General features: G+C 39.6%; 1 protein-coding gene across 9 annotated transcripts in view; it reads left to right on the top strand.

Annotated features, from left to right (window-relative positions):
• Nucleotides 1-10,327: 10,327 nt before the first annotated feature.
• UBE2U (ubiquitin conjugating enzyme E2 U) overlaps nt 10,328-17,234 on the top strand; it is a 112,296-nt gene continuing 105,389 nt past the window's right edge. For 4 of the 9 annotated variants that reach the window (XR_013159437.1, XM_077120717.1, XM_077120715.1 and 1 more), the window contains exons 1-3: nt 10,328-10,752; nt 13,149-13,230; nt 14,369-14,461. Coding sequence is in view for 8 of the 9 variants with exons in the window: in XM_077120717.1 (XP_076976832.1) it covers nt 10,594-10,752; nt 13,149-13,230; nt 14,369-14,461 (334 nt within the window). In the remaining variant the exon portion in view is untranslated. Of the gene's footprint in view, nt 10,753-12,744; nt 12,804-13,148; nt 13,231-14,368; nt 14,462-17,234 lie in introns of all 9 variants that reach the window. The other 5 variants (XM_077120716.1, XM_077120722.1, XM_077120720.1 and 2 more) reach the window with 4 other exon arrangements.

Raw genomic sequence — 17,234 nt, 5'->3', positions numbered from 1 at the left:
GTTGTAAGTCACCTATACATTCTTTAAATGTATTTAACTGTTAAATTGCTACCCACCGATAATGAAATAGACCTTCATGAAAACTGCAATTGTGTGCATGTTTGTTTTTATGTTCCTTTTAACATTTGATATAATACTGCTGTTGAATAAGATGGATCAGTGAATGTTTTAAGATGAGGCTTAAAACTTTGTTACATTCAACCATCATTAGAAATACTTTGGTATCTCAGTATGTTACAAATTATGGCTAAAACAAGTACACATATAAAAAAAAAATCACGAGAGGGACTGAAATTCCCCAGTGGTTGAGTTGACCTAATAAAATTAAACCCAATATTCAGGCAAAATGATTATTATTTTATTTTAATTATCACAATGGAAACAGTGTATAGGTTTTACTGGTCAGTTCGACTGTGGTAACAACTCTGAAACCTCAGTGGCTAGTAAGAGCAAACGTTTATTCTTGCTTAGGTCAGTTAGTAGCACTGAGTCTGCTGCTGTGGCTCTGCTCCCAGGGCTCTGAAGGTCAAGCTGTTCTGCTGGAACAGGAAAAAGAGAAGAGCAGAAGCAAAACACAAATGCTCCTAAAACTTCTGCTCAGATATGCCATGTGTCATGTTCTCTCTCACATTTCTTTGGCCAACAAATTCTGGAGCAAAACCTGACTATGGGACATGGACATAACTCCACCTGCAGAGAGGCACTGCAAATCACCCAGTCCTGGGCATGGATATCAAATCCTCTTGTAGGGAAAGGGGTGAATAGGTAGTATGTTAGTTTGCAAACTGCTGGAATGTGATATACCTGAACTGGAACAGTTTTTAAGGGGAATTTAATAAGTTACAAGTTTACAGTTCCAAGGAAGTGAAAGTGTCCAAATTAAGGCACCAATAAGAGGTTACCTTCACCCAAGAAAGGCCGATGGATCAGGAACACCTCTCTCAGCTGGGTAGTCATGTGGCTGCCATCTGCTGGTCCCTTGCTTCTGGGCTCCATTGCTTTCAGCCTCTGTTCCTGTAGGGGTTCCTCACTTTGCTTCTCCAGGGCTGGTTTTTATTTCTTGGCTTCCATTGGCTCTCTCCAGGTTCTGGCTTCTCATGGTGATGGCTGCTGGGCTGCAAGCATCTGCAAACATCTGTTCTCTATGTCAGCTCTGCTCTGAAGTTTCTGTTGGCTCTGTTGTTTCTGACTCTCTCCAAAATGTTTCCTCTTTTAAAGGATTCCAGTAAACTAATCAAAACCCAACTGAAATGGGTGGAGTCACATCCCCAGCTAATCAAAGGTCACACCCACAATTGAGTGTGTCACATCTCTGTGGAGATAATCTAATTGAAGTTTTCCAACCTACAGTATTGAATCAGGATTAAAAGAAATGGCTGCCTCCACAAGACTGGATCAGGATTAAAACATGGCTTTTCTGGGGTACATGATACTTTCAAACTGGCATAGGCAGGAACCATAACATCATCCCCTGCCCAGCTGAAGCCCTGCCGTGGGTAGATCAGGTACAGCAAACACGTGGCGCTCTGCATCCTTCTCTGTCCTGGCATTCATGGCTTTTCTGCCTAAGCTCAGATTCAGCCTTAAAATTTTCAACATACTGACCTGGAGAACTTTCCAATGAGTCTGAAATGACACTAGCGATGAAACTTCTTAGCCATCCCAGTGCTAAAGCAATAGTTGTTCAAGCAGATTATTATCACAATGGTCTGCAAAGATTCTTAAAATTATAACTTTTCAAGACCACTCCCCAGGTGGCATATAAATTCCTCACACTTATCAAACATAACCATCTCCAACTCCCCCTCTGTCATGGGGCCTGGATAAAGAGAATAGGAGCATACAGCATATGTTTTTTTTACTGCCTCGAGCCTATTAGCTGTATGGCCTAGAGAAAGCAACCTCTATTTCCTTGTCCATAAAATGGTATAAATATAGGATAGAGGGAAAGAGTAAAGGTTCTGATGCCAAGTTGTCTGAGCTTAAATCTCCCCTTTCCCCTTTGGTAACCATGTGAATTTAGAAAAAAATTACTGAGCTGCTGTTTCTTCATCTAAAAAAACAGGATGATAACAGTACTTGTTTCATAGAATTATTCTGACGTTTAAACAAGCAAATTCATCTAAGCTGCTAAGAGCACCTGACCTAAAGTAAGTGCTAAAAAAATGTGGTTTATACAATTGTATAATTCTTCTATACTACTTAACTTTCAGAATTGGTATGCACATTTAATGAGAATATATATAAATAAATCAAAAGCATCTGGCACATTGGTGATGTTCAACAAATGGTAACATCACTATTATTCAATGTGATATAAACATTTCTAAAGCGATACTTTATTTTCTAATGTGGTAAAATATTTAGAACACAAAATATTCTAGTTAATTATTCATGCATGTGCCATAATGTAGAACACCCAGTACTGGTGCCAAAGAGGTGGGATGGGCTTTTAGCCCCTCAATAATTTCCATCATCTCCCTTCAAGCCACCCCTAATAGACATTCACTAAGTAAAAACAGCTTCAAGACATGTCCCTAAGCCATCCCCAAACCACGTCATTCCTTACACCCTCTCCAAAGCAGAGTACCACCTTCAAAGCCTTTCCCATGTCAGAGTTCTGGAATTACCTCCGAGGACACAGAAAGTATTATGTAATGGTATGTTAAACCAATATGTGTTAATGAAGCCGAGAATAGTAACATCTTTTAACCCTGCCCAACTTAACAGCCACGGTTGTACGGACATATTAATAAATGTACAGTATTGCTCAGTAATTGGTGTTCTCAGGTGGAAAATTAAATGAAAGGAGTCTTGATTGTCCTAAAATATGTAAAGTGTCCAAGCAGCTTTTGCATTCCTTCATCATTAAGACACCTAGAATCCCTGCCTAATGTAATTCTGACCATTACGTTTTAGGACTTTAATTACGGGGGTTTGAATACCAGTCTGCCACAGAAAAAAATTTAAGTTCCTTTAAACATCAAGTTCCAAAAACAAGTAAACAGCTTCTACCAATTGTTTACCCAGTTTCCACCCTGCCCAACTTGGTTTGCCTGAACCTGTCCTGAGTTTAGCACTGAAAAGTCCTAGGAAATCCCTCATTCCCAGGCAAAACAGCACTGTTGGTCTGATTCTGAGTTCCTGCTAAGTAGACAAAACATAGATAAACAGAGGGACTAAGTGGCCCCTTCACCTCAGGTGTCCTACAGGGAAAGGGCTCTTAATTTTACAATTAACTTAATTCTGAAATTTGAGGGAGCCAAAGCCTTCACTTTAAAAAGGAAAACCAAGTATTTCTTTGAGCCAAGGCTTTTATAAATGAAAATTTAAAAAAATTTTTTTGATCAGAAATTCCAGGCACTAAACTATACTGCCCACCTCTTTCTTCCTGTTTGATCTCTGAAGATTAGCATTCAGTATTTTTCATGACATTTATATTGAGGAGGGAATATAAGATTATTAAAAGCAGAGAAACTCAATATTGGGAATGCACATCAAAAGGTCTTCAAGACAAAGAAGGGATCATATGATTTGAAACCAGAGTTACGAGAAGCATGTGTGCTGCACTTCATTTTCTAATTAACAGTGTAACATACGTCAAAAGTTGATTTAAAACACTTCTCACAGCTGAGCTGACATTTGGCAATCCTCAGCCTTCTTTTACTCTTAAGGATGGGGGTTCAAATCCAAACGAGGTTAACACTTTGTACTGGTACATATTCCTGGTGGATGAGGAAAACAGTCTTTTAGTTTAAGGAAAATGAAAACATCTGTTTGAGTCCTGAGGGAAAGAATTATTTTTAAAAAGAGGGGGAAGGGTGCTTGGTTATTAAAGCTGCAGACGGCCTCAGGAACATTCCACATGTTAAAAAATTACAGTCAGTTGCCTTGCTCACCTAGGATGCTAAAAATTTGTATATGAGCATTGGTTCAGTCTTCTTTTTTTTTTTTCAAGATGCCTTAGCCACACTTTCTCCCCTTCATCTGCCTAAACCCATATGTTAATGTCTATTAACTGGTTTCCAAGTTCTTTTCGCCCTATATCTGAGTATACTTAGCTCAGTTAAGTGATCAACCTTTTGCCAAATAACTTGTCTTGGTTGGTAGCTATGCATGCTGCATAAGAAGTTGTATTAGTATCTATTGCTGTGTAACAAAACACCCCAAACTTTGCAACTAAACACAATACCCATTTATTAGCCCACAGTTCTGTCTTTCAGATCTGGGCACAGTGATCTCAGCACAGGCTTGTTTCTCTGCTTAGAGTCTCACAGGATGTTGATTGTGTTGCATCTGATTTGGAGTGCAGGGTCCTTTTCTAAGCACATGCAGTTGTGGCAGAATTCAGTTCTTGTGGTTGTAGGAAGAAGCCTTCCATTCCCTCATTGGCTGTTGGCCAGCAGCCGCTCCTGGCTTTTATAGGCTGCCCACATTCCTTGCCATATGGACCCTTCTATCTACAAATCTAGCAACAGAGGGTCTCTGTCATGTGAAATCCCTCTCATGCTTGGAATCACTGACTTCAGAAATAGCTCAGTCTCTTGTAAGGGCTCACAAGATTACAGCAAGCTCACCAAGATAGTCTCCCTTTCTTAAAGTTCACTCTTCCATTTATATAACCTAATCGCAGGAGTAAAATCCATCATATTCTTAGTCCTGGAGACAATGCATGGGATGGGGATCTTGGGGCCCACTTTAGAATTTTGCCCATGATAAGAAGTATAATGCAACATTTCTCATTTCAAGCCTAATGACCTATTTGTAGGGGTAAGGACTGTGAGAAAGCAGAGCATCATGAAAAGTACTCTCAAAGTTAGAGAAGCACTAAAAGTTTATATAAAAATAATTATTTAGCAGCTGGTTAGTATTTATTGAGCTACATATAGAGTGCTGCAAATAAGTTATGAAAGTCAGATGTTCTTAATGAATTTATAATTAAAAGAGGCAGAATACACATTTATAACTGATATGTATTAAGGTTCTATTATGTGTAAAGCACTATTTTATACAGCAATGGTCTGGCTTTCTTGGATTTACATTCTAGTGAGGAGAGACACAGGAAGTTATCAGGTAGAAATGCAGGCAAAAACAGATGCATAAAGATATCCCCTTCAATTACTGAGAGTAGAAGTGACTTATTAGAGAAGGCCAGATGGTTTCTTGGTAAAACATTAGACATGCTGAGGCAGAGTAGCCTAGTGGCTAAAAGCATGGACTCTGGGTCCAGATATCCAGGGTTTGTATCCTGGCTGTATTGACTGTCAGCTGTGTGACCTTGGGCAAATTACTTAGCTTCTTTGTACGTCAGTTTCCCTCATCTGTAAAAATGATAATTCTAAGAGTGCTTACCTCCATAAAGTTGTTTTTGAGGATGAAACTAATTCACTAAAAGCGCTGAGAAAAGTGTGCCCAGAAAATGGTAAGCCCCAACGTTGCCTATTGCTTGTTCTCCGGCAGGCAGTGAACAGGCATTATTTCTTTTAATCCTCACAATGATCCTGTGAGGTAGTTATTATTTCTGGCTCCATATTACAGATGAGAAAATACAGGTGCAGAGAGGCTAAGTAACTTGTTCTCAGTTACATAAGCTAATAAAACATAGCTATGTTGGGATACAGTGCAAGTCTATGTTGAAAGCACATGCTATTTACTACCAAACTTACTAATAAATTACGATACGGTAAGAAATATGGCTAGGGATTCATCTTCCCAATTAAGTTGGTCCATCTATAAGCCAAAACCACCACAACCAATGTCATGTACAAGGCAGAGAAAAACATGGCTTAAGAGTAAGAAGTAGCGAGAACAAGACATCAATGTTACCGTGTATGTGAAATTTTTATTAAAATTAACATTTTCTATAATAAATGGAATGTGATTTCATGCAAAGAAAAATATTTTCAGATAGGTGGCTCCTTATATATATCCAATTTCAGGTGATTCAGATACCTGCACAACTGATGCTGTCTCCAGCACCAACTACTATGAATCATAGGAAGCAAACCGAGCCAGTTGCTGCACATGTGTAGTTCCCACATCTCACCAAAGCCCCAGTCCCAGTCCCAGTCCTCAGCTCAGGAGTGCCCACAGCCAAAGCCCATCTCCCATCCACCCTAATGAATTATAAAAACATGATGTTTGCCAGCCAGTGAGTACAACTGTGGCCCCATTTTCACAAGAGCACCAAGTCCCCAACAATTCCGTTCCCAAATGTTTCTAGGAGTCCTAATCCTATGTCCCCTTAGCTCTACCAGTTGCTTTCTTTCTCCCACCAGGACCTTTCTAAATGTCTTTGCCTTCCCTTCTGAGGTCTTTGGCATTTTGTTTATAATCTGTGCCACCAGCAGCTTTGAAGCCCCTCTACTGTTTTTTATTTCCCCCTCTGCTTTGATGGCTCTTGCTCTCAGTGGTTGTTCTAGTTTGCCAGCTGCTGGAATGCAATATACCAGAAACAGAACAGCTTTTAAAAAGGGGAATTTAATAAGTTGCAAGTTTACAGTTCCAAGACCAATTAAAGAAGGTCTATAGAAATGTCCAATCTAAGTCATCCAGGGAAAGATACCTTGGTTCAAGAAGACCAATGAGTTCAGGGTTTCTCTCCCAGCTGGAAGGGCATGTGGCAAAGACTGCTAGCTTTCTTTTCCAGCTTCTTATTTCACAAAGCTCCCCAAGAGGCGTTTTCCTTCTTCATCTCCAAAGATCGCTGGCTGGTAGACTCTGCTTCTCATGGCTATGTCGTTCTGAAGCTTTCTCCAAAATGCTTCCTCTTTTAAAGGATTCCAGTAAATTAATCAAGACCCACAAGGAATGGTTGAAGACAGGTTTCCACCTAATCAAGTTTAATACCCACACTTGACTGAGTCACATCTCCATGGAGATAATCTAATTAAAGTTTCCCACATACGGTACTGAATAGGGATTAGAATAAATGGTTTCTCCCACAGGGTTGATTAGGATAAAAACATGGCTTTTCTAGGGTACATAAACCTTTTCAAACCAGCACAGCAGTCATTCTGCTCTATCAACTACTGTTTGCCAGTATCCTCTAGACTTTACTCTCCAGCGTGCTCATCAGAGAGTCTCTTAATTACCAATTCTCTACATTTCTTGGAAATCCCTTCCTCTGCTTATGTTCAATTCTTCCATGGAAGGGCCACTCTCCTGGCCCCCAAACTTTTATGTTCAACTCAATAAGCATATATTGATGCCTTCTCTGAATGAGGGACTTGCTAACATGCTGGGAATACAGTAACAAATAAAGTCTATGCCCTTAAAACTTACATTCAAAGGAAGAAGACAACCCCAGAAAAATTTTCACAATAACATGCTGGTAATATACAAAGATGTGCCCATACAGAGATTGTTTATGAGACCAAAACCCCTCCCAGTGCTTCAGGAAGGCTCCAAGGAAGACTCCAAGGAAGAATTTATGTCTTTTAATGATGTGTGAAAGTTAATTAACCTGGTAAAGAAGATGATTTGCGCCAAGGAGGAATTTATGTCTTTAAGGATGTGTAAGACTTGACTAGCCAGGTAAAGATGATGACAAAATGGTACATACAGGAAAAAGAACCAGACAAGCTGCTGGTACCTCAAGTATGAAGTAGAGTGGGCTGAGATAAAGGAAATGGCAGTAGAACAGTATCATGGGAGGCTTTACACTGCCATGTTAAGAAGCTTAGATTTAACTCTAGGGTGTGTGGTTTCTTGACTTTTTACATCACCCACTATTATTAAAATCAATGAATATCATGCCATCTCTTCTATTAAAAAAATCCATATGTACACATACACATATACAGAAATATACAGACACATACAGAGTTGACTACAATATCAGCCACTCTACTCATACCTTCAGAAGTCAACACAAGTTTAAAAAGCTGAAAAATGGAGATAAGTAACCCAGGGTGGGAGAAGAGAGACCTTGAAATGCTTTAAGCCGGGAGTTACATGATCACATGTTAGTTTAAATATACAACTCAGAAGTTTCATGATAGGGAATTCTGGAGGCAGTGAGTATAGTTATAAAGATGTTCTCTGTTCCAGGCAAGACCTGACAAGGTTATGAACCAGGCATTCATGGTAAGGCTTCTGAAGAAGTAATAAAGCAGCAGGTCTTGGTGAATGATTGACTGTGAGTCATGAGGAACAAGAGGAGTCCAGTTTTCTAGCTTGGGAAACCAGGTGAACCAACTGAGATAGAAGACAGATTGGAGGGAAACGTGATAAGTTTATTTTGGGACATTCTGAGTTCAAAGTGTCTTTGGACAGCTGAGTAAAAAATGGGTATATCAGTTTGAAGTTCTGAGAAAAGGTCTGGACTAATAATTTAGATTTGGAGTGTCATATGAGAATCTGCCAATTTTATTTTCGTTATAGGGCCACAAAAATATCCATTTCTAAAAATTCACATCAATGAATGCTTTCATTTTATCTTTATCTTTAACATAGCTTCCCTCTAGAAAAAAATTCTAAACAAAAAATAAAGGATTCATTTTCTATCACAAATTTCACCTAGTTAGATTGGCAAAAAGAACGACCATGTTATCATCAGGAAACCTAGATAAGAGCTACAAATTGGGTCCATTCCCTTCCACTGAAGCACCCCTTTCTTTTTCACCTGGCATTTCCAGACCTACATAAAACCAAGGTAAAATGTGATGAGATAAAAGGGAGAAGCAAAAACAGTAATCTCAGATCCCAGTTGATGTTGTATAGGAAAAATTCCTTTACATTCAGTTCTATTAAATTATAAAATGAAATTTTATTGTGCCAAAAAATTTTATAAAGTGATTATACTGTTCAGAATTTCTAAACTACCAGACCTGGGCATGAAATTGACCGTGGGGGCCTTCTATATGGCCTCCCCCTACAATCCATTCTCCACAGAACAGCCAGAGTAATTTCTTAAATGCAAATCAAGGCTTTGCCTTAAAATCAAAGCAAGGGCTTCAAACTACTCAATGCATTTTCATGACTTCTCACATGAAGCCCAAACTTCCTACTAAGGCCTCACTCTTATCACATCGGGTTTGCATTTCTTAGGCCCTTCCTGGTTCCCTTTTCAAGCCAAGCTCTTTCATGACTCAGGACCATTGTATTTGCCACTTCTCAGAACTCTCTGCTCTCAATATTTCTTATAGCTGGCTCTTATCATCTTTCAGCTCAAAGACCTCTGTAAAGAGGCCTTCTCTGACCATGACTTCTAACTCATCACTCCCTACCCCACTCTCCATCACATTACTATTTTATTGTCTACGTAGCACTTACCACTATCTGAAATTATGATTTTAGCTGTGTATACTTGACTGAAAGCAACAAGTTGGTTTCAGTTGTGCCCCAGTGGTCATCCACTGCCTAGAAAAATACCTTGAATGTCACAGGTGCTTAATAATATTTGTGCAATGAATGAATGAATTGAAGTGATACCCCATTTCCATAAAATAAGTCAGTAAGTAAATAATATAAAACAAAGGACTCTGAACAAACGTGCTAGGTTCTGTGGTTGACCCTGGCAATCAGTAGCTCACAGTTTGGTGGAGATTCAACTGGCAATAGTGAGCCACTGTTAGGATAAATCCTAACACAGAGAATAAAGGGTCTCGTGGGATCACAATAAAATGAAGAGCCTAATTTAGTCTTGGGGGAATCCCATAAAGAGCCCTGGAGGAAACTGAATCTGAACGATGAATGAGAAAAGTGAGGGAGGAGAGAATACGGTGAAGTTTCATGTAGAAAAGCTCTGCGGCAAGAGATGGGCATCTGGGAAACGTTGAGTAGTTCCCGGTTCTCCGAGCAGTTTCCCAAGGTAGGATGTGATGGCACAACAGTGTACGTGAATTCGCCACAGAAGTTAAGATACTCTTGAACTCACTAGTCACTTATTACCTGGTATACAACGAAAAAAAAAGGTTAATTTCAGAAGGGTCTTGGGTGAAAAAAGCAGTTCTGTGACTTACACACCGAGTCCTGGGACCTCAGCCCCGACCCAAGACATTCCCTGGGCAGAAACCCGGGGTCGACGTAGGCGGACTGAAAGGGCGTGGTGTTGCCTTGACAACGGATCTCATTGGCCTTTCAAATGGAAAGCGCTGGGGGATTGGCCACGAAGTAGCCAGAGGTCTGCCCCCTGTCGCTGATTGGACGAGGGGCGGCCGAGGGCCTACCTCCTTCTCTTCATTTTCCCACACGGCTAGTTGCTCGGCTGGCGATTGGCTTCCTCCCGCTAAGCGGACAGCTCCTTGTCCCTGTGAAGCCGGACAACCTGCCGCCCACGCCGCAGGCCCACGCCCCGCGCCGCTCAGGCCCCCGCCCCCGCCTCACGCCTCACGCCCCCGCCTCCCCATTCCGGTCTCCACGCACACGGGCTCGCTCCAGCCGCTGGTTTAAGTTTGCTTTGAAACCGGCGCGTGCGCTGCCAATTGCGGTGACAAATGGCAGACGAAGTGTCCGCGTTGTCCCCTTAGAGCCCTCCTCCGGAGGAGTCGGCAGAGAAGAGAAACGCGCTGTTTGGCCCGGAACTCAGAAAGGCCCTTCCCGGGAGCGCCCCGCGCGCCGCTCTGGGGAGCCCGTTACCTGGGAAGGACGATGGCCCACAGCCTGGCCCAGAGCAGGTGTGAGGCCGAGGCCAGGCGCTGCCTCGTCACGCGCCGCAGGGCTTACCTCCTGCTGCTGAGAGACTTCCAGGAGCTGAAGGAGAATAATTACAAGGTGCTTCGAGGGGCTGGAGGGAAGTGCCACGTCGGGGTAATGATTTTTTAGAAGGAGCGTGTTCTGTGTTTATTCTGTAGGTCATAGTTTCGTTTAACCCAGTGTGCCACTACAGCGATGTTAGTTAACATATCTTTCATCGTGATATGTTTAATACTTATTATTTCGTTTTAATAGTAACGGCCGTCAGTCTTGAGCACACGTGCTGGGTAACGTGGGTGCTTGGGAACCGTGTATGTGTATATATATATATATATATATATATATATATATATACATACACACACACACATACACACATATATATGTATTTTAAAAAATATTTTTATTGAGAAATTTTCACACACATGCATTCCATACGTGGTGTATAATCAGTGGCTCATAATATCATTATGTAGTTGTATATTCATCACTATGATTGTTTTTTAGAACATTTGCATCACTCCAGAAAAAGATATAAAAAGAAAAAAGAAAACACTCATACATACCATACCCGTTATCCTCCTCCCTCATTGACCACTAATATTTCCATCTACCCAATTTATTTTACACTTTGTCCCCCTCTATTAACTTTTTTATCCGTATTTTTTACTCATCAGTCCTGGATAAAAGCATCAGACACAAGATTTTCAGAATCATACAGTCATGTTGTAAAAGCTATGTCTTTATACAGTCATTTTCAAGAATCAAGGCTACTGGAACACAGCTCAGCAGTTTCAGCAACTTTCCTCCACTCCAATACACCACAAACTAAAAAGGAATGTCTATATAATGTATAAGAATAACCTCCAGGATAACCTCTGGATCTGAAATCTCTCAGCCACTGAGACTTTATTTTGTCTCATTTCTTTCTTCCCGGTTTTGGTCAAGAAGGCTTTCTCAATCCCATGGTGCCAGGTCCCAGCTTATCCTGGGAGTTCTGTCCCATGCTGCTAGGGAGATTTACACCCCCAGGAGTCATGTCCCGTGGGTGTGGGGTGGGGAGGGAGGGAAGGGCAGTGAGTTCACCTGCAGTGTTGGCTTACAGAGAGAGGCCACATCTGAGCCACAAAAGAGGTTCTTTGGGGATGACTCTTAGGTCTAATTTTAAATAGACTTAGCCTATCCTTTGCAGGAATAAGTTTCATATGGGCAAATCCCAAGATTGAGGGCTCAGCCTATTGATTTAGTTATCCCCACTGCTTGTGAGAATATCAGAAATTCTCCAAATGGGGAAGTTGAATATTTCCTCCTTTCTCCCCAGTTTTCCAAGGGGTCTTTGCAAATACTTCTTTTTTCATTGCCCATATTACCCTGGGATATATTGGGGGTTCACAGTAACCTGGAAAAATATCTCACTCCCTTTTCAAGATTCCACGTACTTATGGTGTTCACCTAAACTGATGATATAAATTAAGTTAGGAAATGCTGTACCCAAAATATAAATTTTGCACCAGCTAAAAAAAAAAAAAATTTGCACCAAATAAACATCTCTCTCTTTAGTCTCACACAGTTTTAAAATGTGGGCAATATCATCCTTTACCCAGTATTCTGATATACCTCAGTCTTATCCGGATCAGCTTCATTCATATCTCTACTTGATGTCTGATCACTTTTTCAACTTTTAAACAGTTCCTGTATGGGATACTGCTGACTTACATAGCTTTAGAGTCTCAGATGTCAAATAAATCCCCAAAGTTTCTCCCAGAGGTATATTAACCTAACATTTGGGGTTTTTTTTGTTTGTTTTTTTTTCCCTGTTCATTCTGAATTTCTGGTGCGCTGGTGAAGGAGAATTTGATGCAGAAAGAGATATGCAAATATAAATACTGTAAATAACGAAGATATGTTATTATGTTCATCCAGACCAGCACCTAACATAACCCTGTAGTTACTTAGAAATGTTTTTTAGTAAGTGTACTCTTCAGCATAACTAATAGAGTTTTCTATGAAATACATTTTTGGTCCTCTCATTGGGCCAGTACTTCAAGTGTAGGAAAAACTTTATATATAAACATAATTATGGATTTGTGTTTTTTCTTGATGCAGATTTCCTTGCTTCATACCTTCCATGTCACATCCATACAGCTTTACAAAGGTTCAAAAAAGTATATGATACCCAATTATTTCCTTCTTTTCTAATTTGAATCTTAAACGAACAATAGACTTACATAAACACTATATAAGCCACATGTCCCGGTCTTGACTTTCTAGTACCACTTGTGATTTACTTTTTATTTATTTTTAATTTACTAATTCGTTTCCTGGAAGCCATAGTAACTTGTGAGTAATAAGGCAATATTCAACACTTCCCCAAACCAGCAAATAAATAAATTTTATCAGGAAAAGAAAATTTACAGATTTTGAAATTCAGTGTCACCTGGTCTGATTTTCAAAATGTAATAAATACTGAATATTTTTCCATATGCTTTGATTTTTTTTTTTAATTAAAGGGTATTACTGCCTCTCCTGTAAGTGAAGATATGATGGAATGGAAAGCTGAAATAGAAGGTCTACAGAATTCAATTTGGCATGGTTTGTGGTTTCAAAACAAATCTACTTTTAAAAATCTTTATACCATTATTAGCCCATCTTCTTTATATGTATAGTAAGGTTGCAGTATATAAATTTTCTCGAATTCTTTATATGTATGTTTACTTTATATAAATTCTCAAGAATTCTAAAAATATTTGCATCATCTTTTTTTCATTATGTGCTTTATTTTGCCATTTTATACATGGATGGAAATTTGGGGTTTGGATTTTCCTTTATGCCAAATTGTAATGTTATTGCATTTAAAGAAACACGTACTGTAAAACATCTCAGTTGAGAATATGTCTAACAATCTTCCATGAAATCAGAGATTAGCTTCAGAATTCCTGTTGGCTTCAAAATCTCACTATAATTTCTCATTTTTTCCTCTATGATTCCCCCAAATTTCCGTACCTCAAGAATACTGGGCCACTATCAATTTTTAATGTCCATGTACTCTTTCTGATTGTGGATTAACAAGATAGATTTCTTGAGTAAGTTAAGAGAGAAAGACATGTAAGTCAATATTTGCAATAAAATATAATATGTGCTTTTATGGAGTATGAACAGAATATTGAGGTGAAAGTCATTAGTTAATTATGCTAGAAGAGTCAGGAATGTTTTTCCAAAGAGGTGACGTTTAAATTGAGTCCTGAAGAATGAGTTAGAGTTTGTCAGTTTCCGAATGGGGGAAGGAAATTCATGGAGAGGCTTGTAGACAAGCAAGATGTGACAGGGTCTGGGAATGGTGAGTTCAAACAATATGAGATATACAGGGAGAGAGTGGCTTTGAGGGAGAGGAAGTAGTGGAAGGGACTGATGGGGAAAAGTATGAAAACAGTGAATTTAGGAGAAAAGTATGGAAACAGTGAATGTAGACTCTGAAGAGTCTTTTATGCTATGCAAGGTGGTTTATGCACCCATATTAAAGTTAATCAAGGTCTTTAAAATAGAATGCAGTTTACTTAAAAATAAAACTCAAGGGAAACCCGGGTTCGATTCCCAAACCATGCACCCCCCCAAAAAAACAAACAAACAAAAACTTCAAGGGACCGTGGGAGGCTAAACTCTAGGGAGAGACTTCAGTGTTAATCAGGTACAAAGTGATACTTTAGTAAAAATGTTTATTTCTATATCATAGGTTTATTCTTCCAGCTGACAATAAATTTTACATGGGCATACAATTTTGTCCCTCCAGTTGTGAAATTTATAACAATTCCTTTTCATCCAAATGGTAAGGACCAAATGAGATTTTTATTATGAGGGGTTATGTCCCTTTCATTCTTGTTCTTTATCAATATTTAATGGTCATGTTTCTTTTTAACAACTTTGCTGTATATAAAAGTAAGGGTGTCAATTGTGGAAAATATAAAAAGGCAGAAAAAAGTTAATAATGACTTGGAATCCTAATTCAGAGAGATCCTATTCTGAACATTCTGCCAGTTATTTCCTTTTTTCTTTGTAAGTATTTTTACCATGGAATTAAGTTATTATGTACAAAGTGTTGAATCTGACTTTTTAATTTAAAATTATATGTGTTTTTCTACATTAGCAAACATTCTTTAACAGATGTATATATATATTTTTTGCATGGGCAGGCACCAGGAATCGAACCTGGGTCTCCAGTATGGCAAGTGAGAACTCTGCCTGCTAAGCCACCGTGGCCCACCCTAAAAGATCATTTTTAATGGTAGAATAATAAACTTAACCACTGCCCTATTCTTCAATATTGAAGTTGGATCAAATTTTTTATTAAAAAAATGATAATGCTGGACAAATGAACCTTTCAGAAAAAGAAGTTAGAATGCTACTCAAGTTATACACAGAGTGAATTCCTGATGGATGAACAATCTAAGAATTTTAGTGAGGTTCCAAGATGGTGGCTTAGTGAGGTGTGGAATTTAGTTCATTCTCCAGAGCAGCTAGTAAATAGCCAGGAACAGTACAGAACAACTGCTGGGGCCACATCAGTGATCAGACACACAGAGGACACCAACCTGAACTAGCTGGACCAGCTGCAATCTCACACAGAACTGAAAGTTCCCCAAGCCACAGAGGCTAGTACCCCTCCCCATGGGCACTGCAGCCTGGTTTCCAGAGATAAAAGGAAAGAGGTTTTGCTAGCAGCAGGGGCTTAGCTCAACCAAGCTCCACTTGCAGAATTAATTAACAAATTCTGACTACTGAAAATAGGCCCCCAGCTCAGATAAACCTCAAATAAGAGCTAAAAGTACTAGGAGTTTTTGCCCCAGCACAGAGGGGATAGGGCTGATGGGGGCGGGGGGGAGGAACCAGAGGGTTTTTAGGATTGGACAGCACAAAATACTTGAAAAGGGCTGGACTTTAAAAAAAAAAAAAAAGGGCGGGGGACACATAGAACCTGGAGATACATAGAGCAATGTACCAGCCTAAGCTCATGATTAACAAACTGAAGGAATGGAGATCCTGCTCTGGAAAGGATTTCTTTTGTTTTGTTTTTTGCTTTGTTTCTACTATTTAACTGCTGATTAGATAGCACTGCAAGGTTTCTCAGGCTCCAGCTGCCCCCAAGCAAGGGTAAAATTAAGCTTGTCTGAGAGACAGAGAGGCTGGTCAGGTGAAAGGAATTGATTTTCTGGAGGCTGTGCCTTCCCCAAGAGAGGGGTGAGGCCCAGCTCAGGTTGAATTCTTCCTTTAAGGAATTCAGATCCCAGTGACTGGAAAACTGAAGCGATTAAAGCCAGCCTACAACCTCTCCTCTGTCACAACGACACCCCCAGCGGGGAGAGTCTCCTAAAGTTAAAGGTATCACATCACTTTATACTGGTGGGAAACCTCAGGCAGATTAGCACCACATATTGGGCAGGATAGGAAAAGCACAGAGTCTAGAGGCCTCAAAGGAAAGTCTGTCAACCTGCTGGGTCTCACCCTCAGGGAAAACTGCTGCAGGTGACTTTTTTCCTCCTAAGAAGAGGTGAGTTTAGTCTGGGACAATCTGACTGGGGTCTACAATACTTAAGGAGATCCTCCTAAGGAAAAAAACAAGATTCCATATAGGTAGATCAAGAAACAAAACAAGGAGTGAAAAATTGTGATCTGTTAAACAAAACCTATGCTAGAGGTCTAGAATAAGCTGAACTGAATGTCAAAGAACAGACAGAGAACAAAGCCAATCAGCAAGAAAATCCTAGGTAAAAGAGTGAAATGATCTCCAGAATACACTAATTAAGAAAATCAAATGCCTAGACACCAGCAAAAATAACAAGTCATACTAAGAAAATTGAAGATATGGCCCATTCAAAGGAACAAATCAACAATTCAAATAGATACTGGAGTTGAAACAACTAATTCAGAATGTTCAAACAGAAATGGAAAATCTCATAAAAAATCAAATCAACGAGTTGAGGGAGGATGTAAAGAAGGAAATGTGCGAACAAAAAAAAGAAATCAAAAGTCTGAAAAGACAAATCACAGAATTTATGGGAACGAAAGGCACAGTAGAAGAGATGAAAAAACAATGTAAACCTACAATGTTAGATTTGAGGAGGCAGAAGAAAGGATTAGTGAACTGGAGAATGGGAAATCTGAAATCCGACAAGCAAAGGTAAATATAGAGAAAAGAGTGGAAAAATATGAGCAGTGACTTTGGGAATTGAATGACAACATGAAGTGCATGAATATACGTGTTGTGGGTGTCCCAGAATGAGAAGAGAAGGAAAATGTAGGAGAAAGACTAACGGAGGACATTATTACTGAAAATTTCCTATCTCTTATGAAAGACATGAAACTATAGATCCAAGAACTACAGTGTAACCCAAACAGAATAGATCCAAATAGACATACTCCAAGATACTAATCAGCATTTCAGATGTCAAAGAGAAAGACAAATTTGAAAGCAGCAAGAGAAAAGCAATCCATCACATACAAGGGAAGCCCAACAAGAATATGTGTAGATTTCTCAGCAGGAACCATTCAGGCAAGAAGACAGTGGTATGGTATATTTAAGATTCTAAAAGAGAAAAACTGCC

The sequence above is a fragment of the Tamandua tetradactyla genome, chromosome 11, assembly GCF_023851605.1.
Source record: "Tamandua tetradactyla isolate mTamTet1 chromosome 11, mTamTet1.pri, whole genome shotgun sequence".
Taxonomy (NCBI): domain Eukaryota; kingdom Metazoa; phylum Chordata; class Mammalia; order Pilosa; family Myrmecophagidae; genus Tamandua; species Tamandua tetradactyla.
This window is presented reverse-complemented; position numbering and strand designations above follow the sequence as displayed.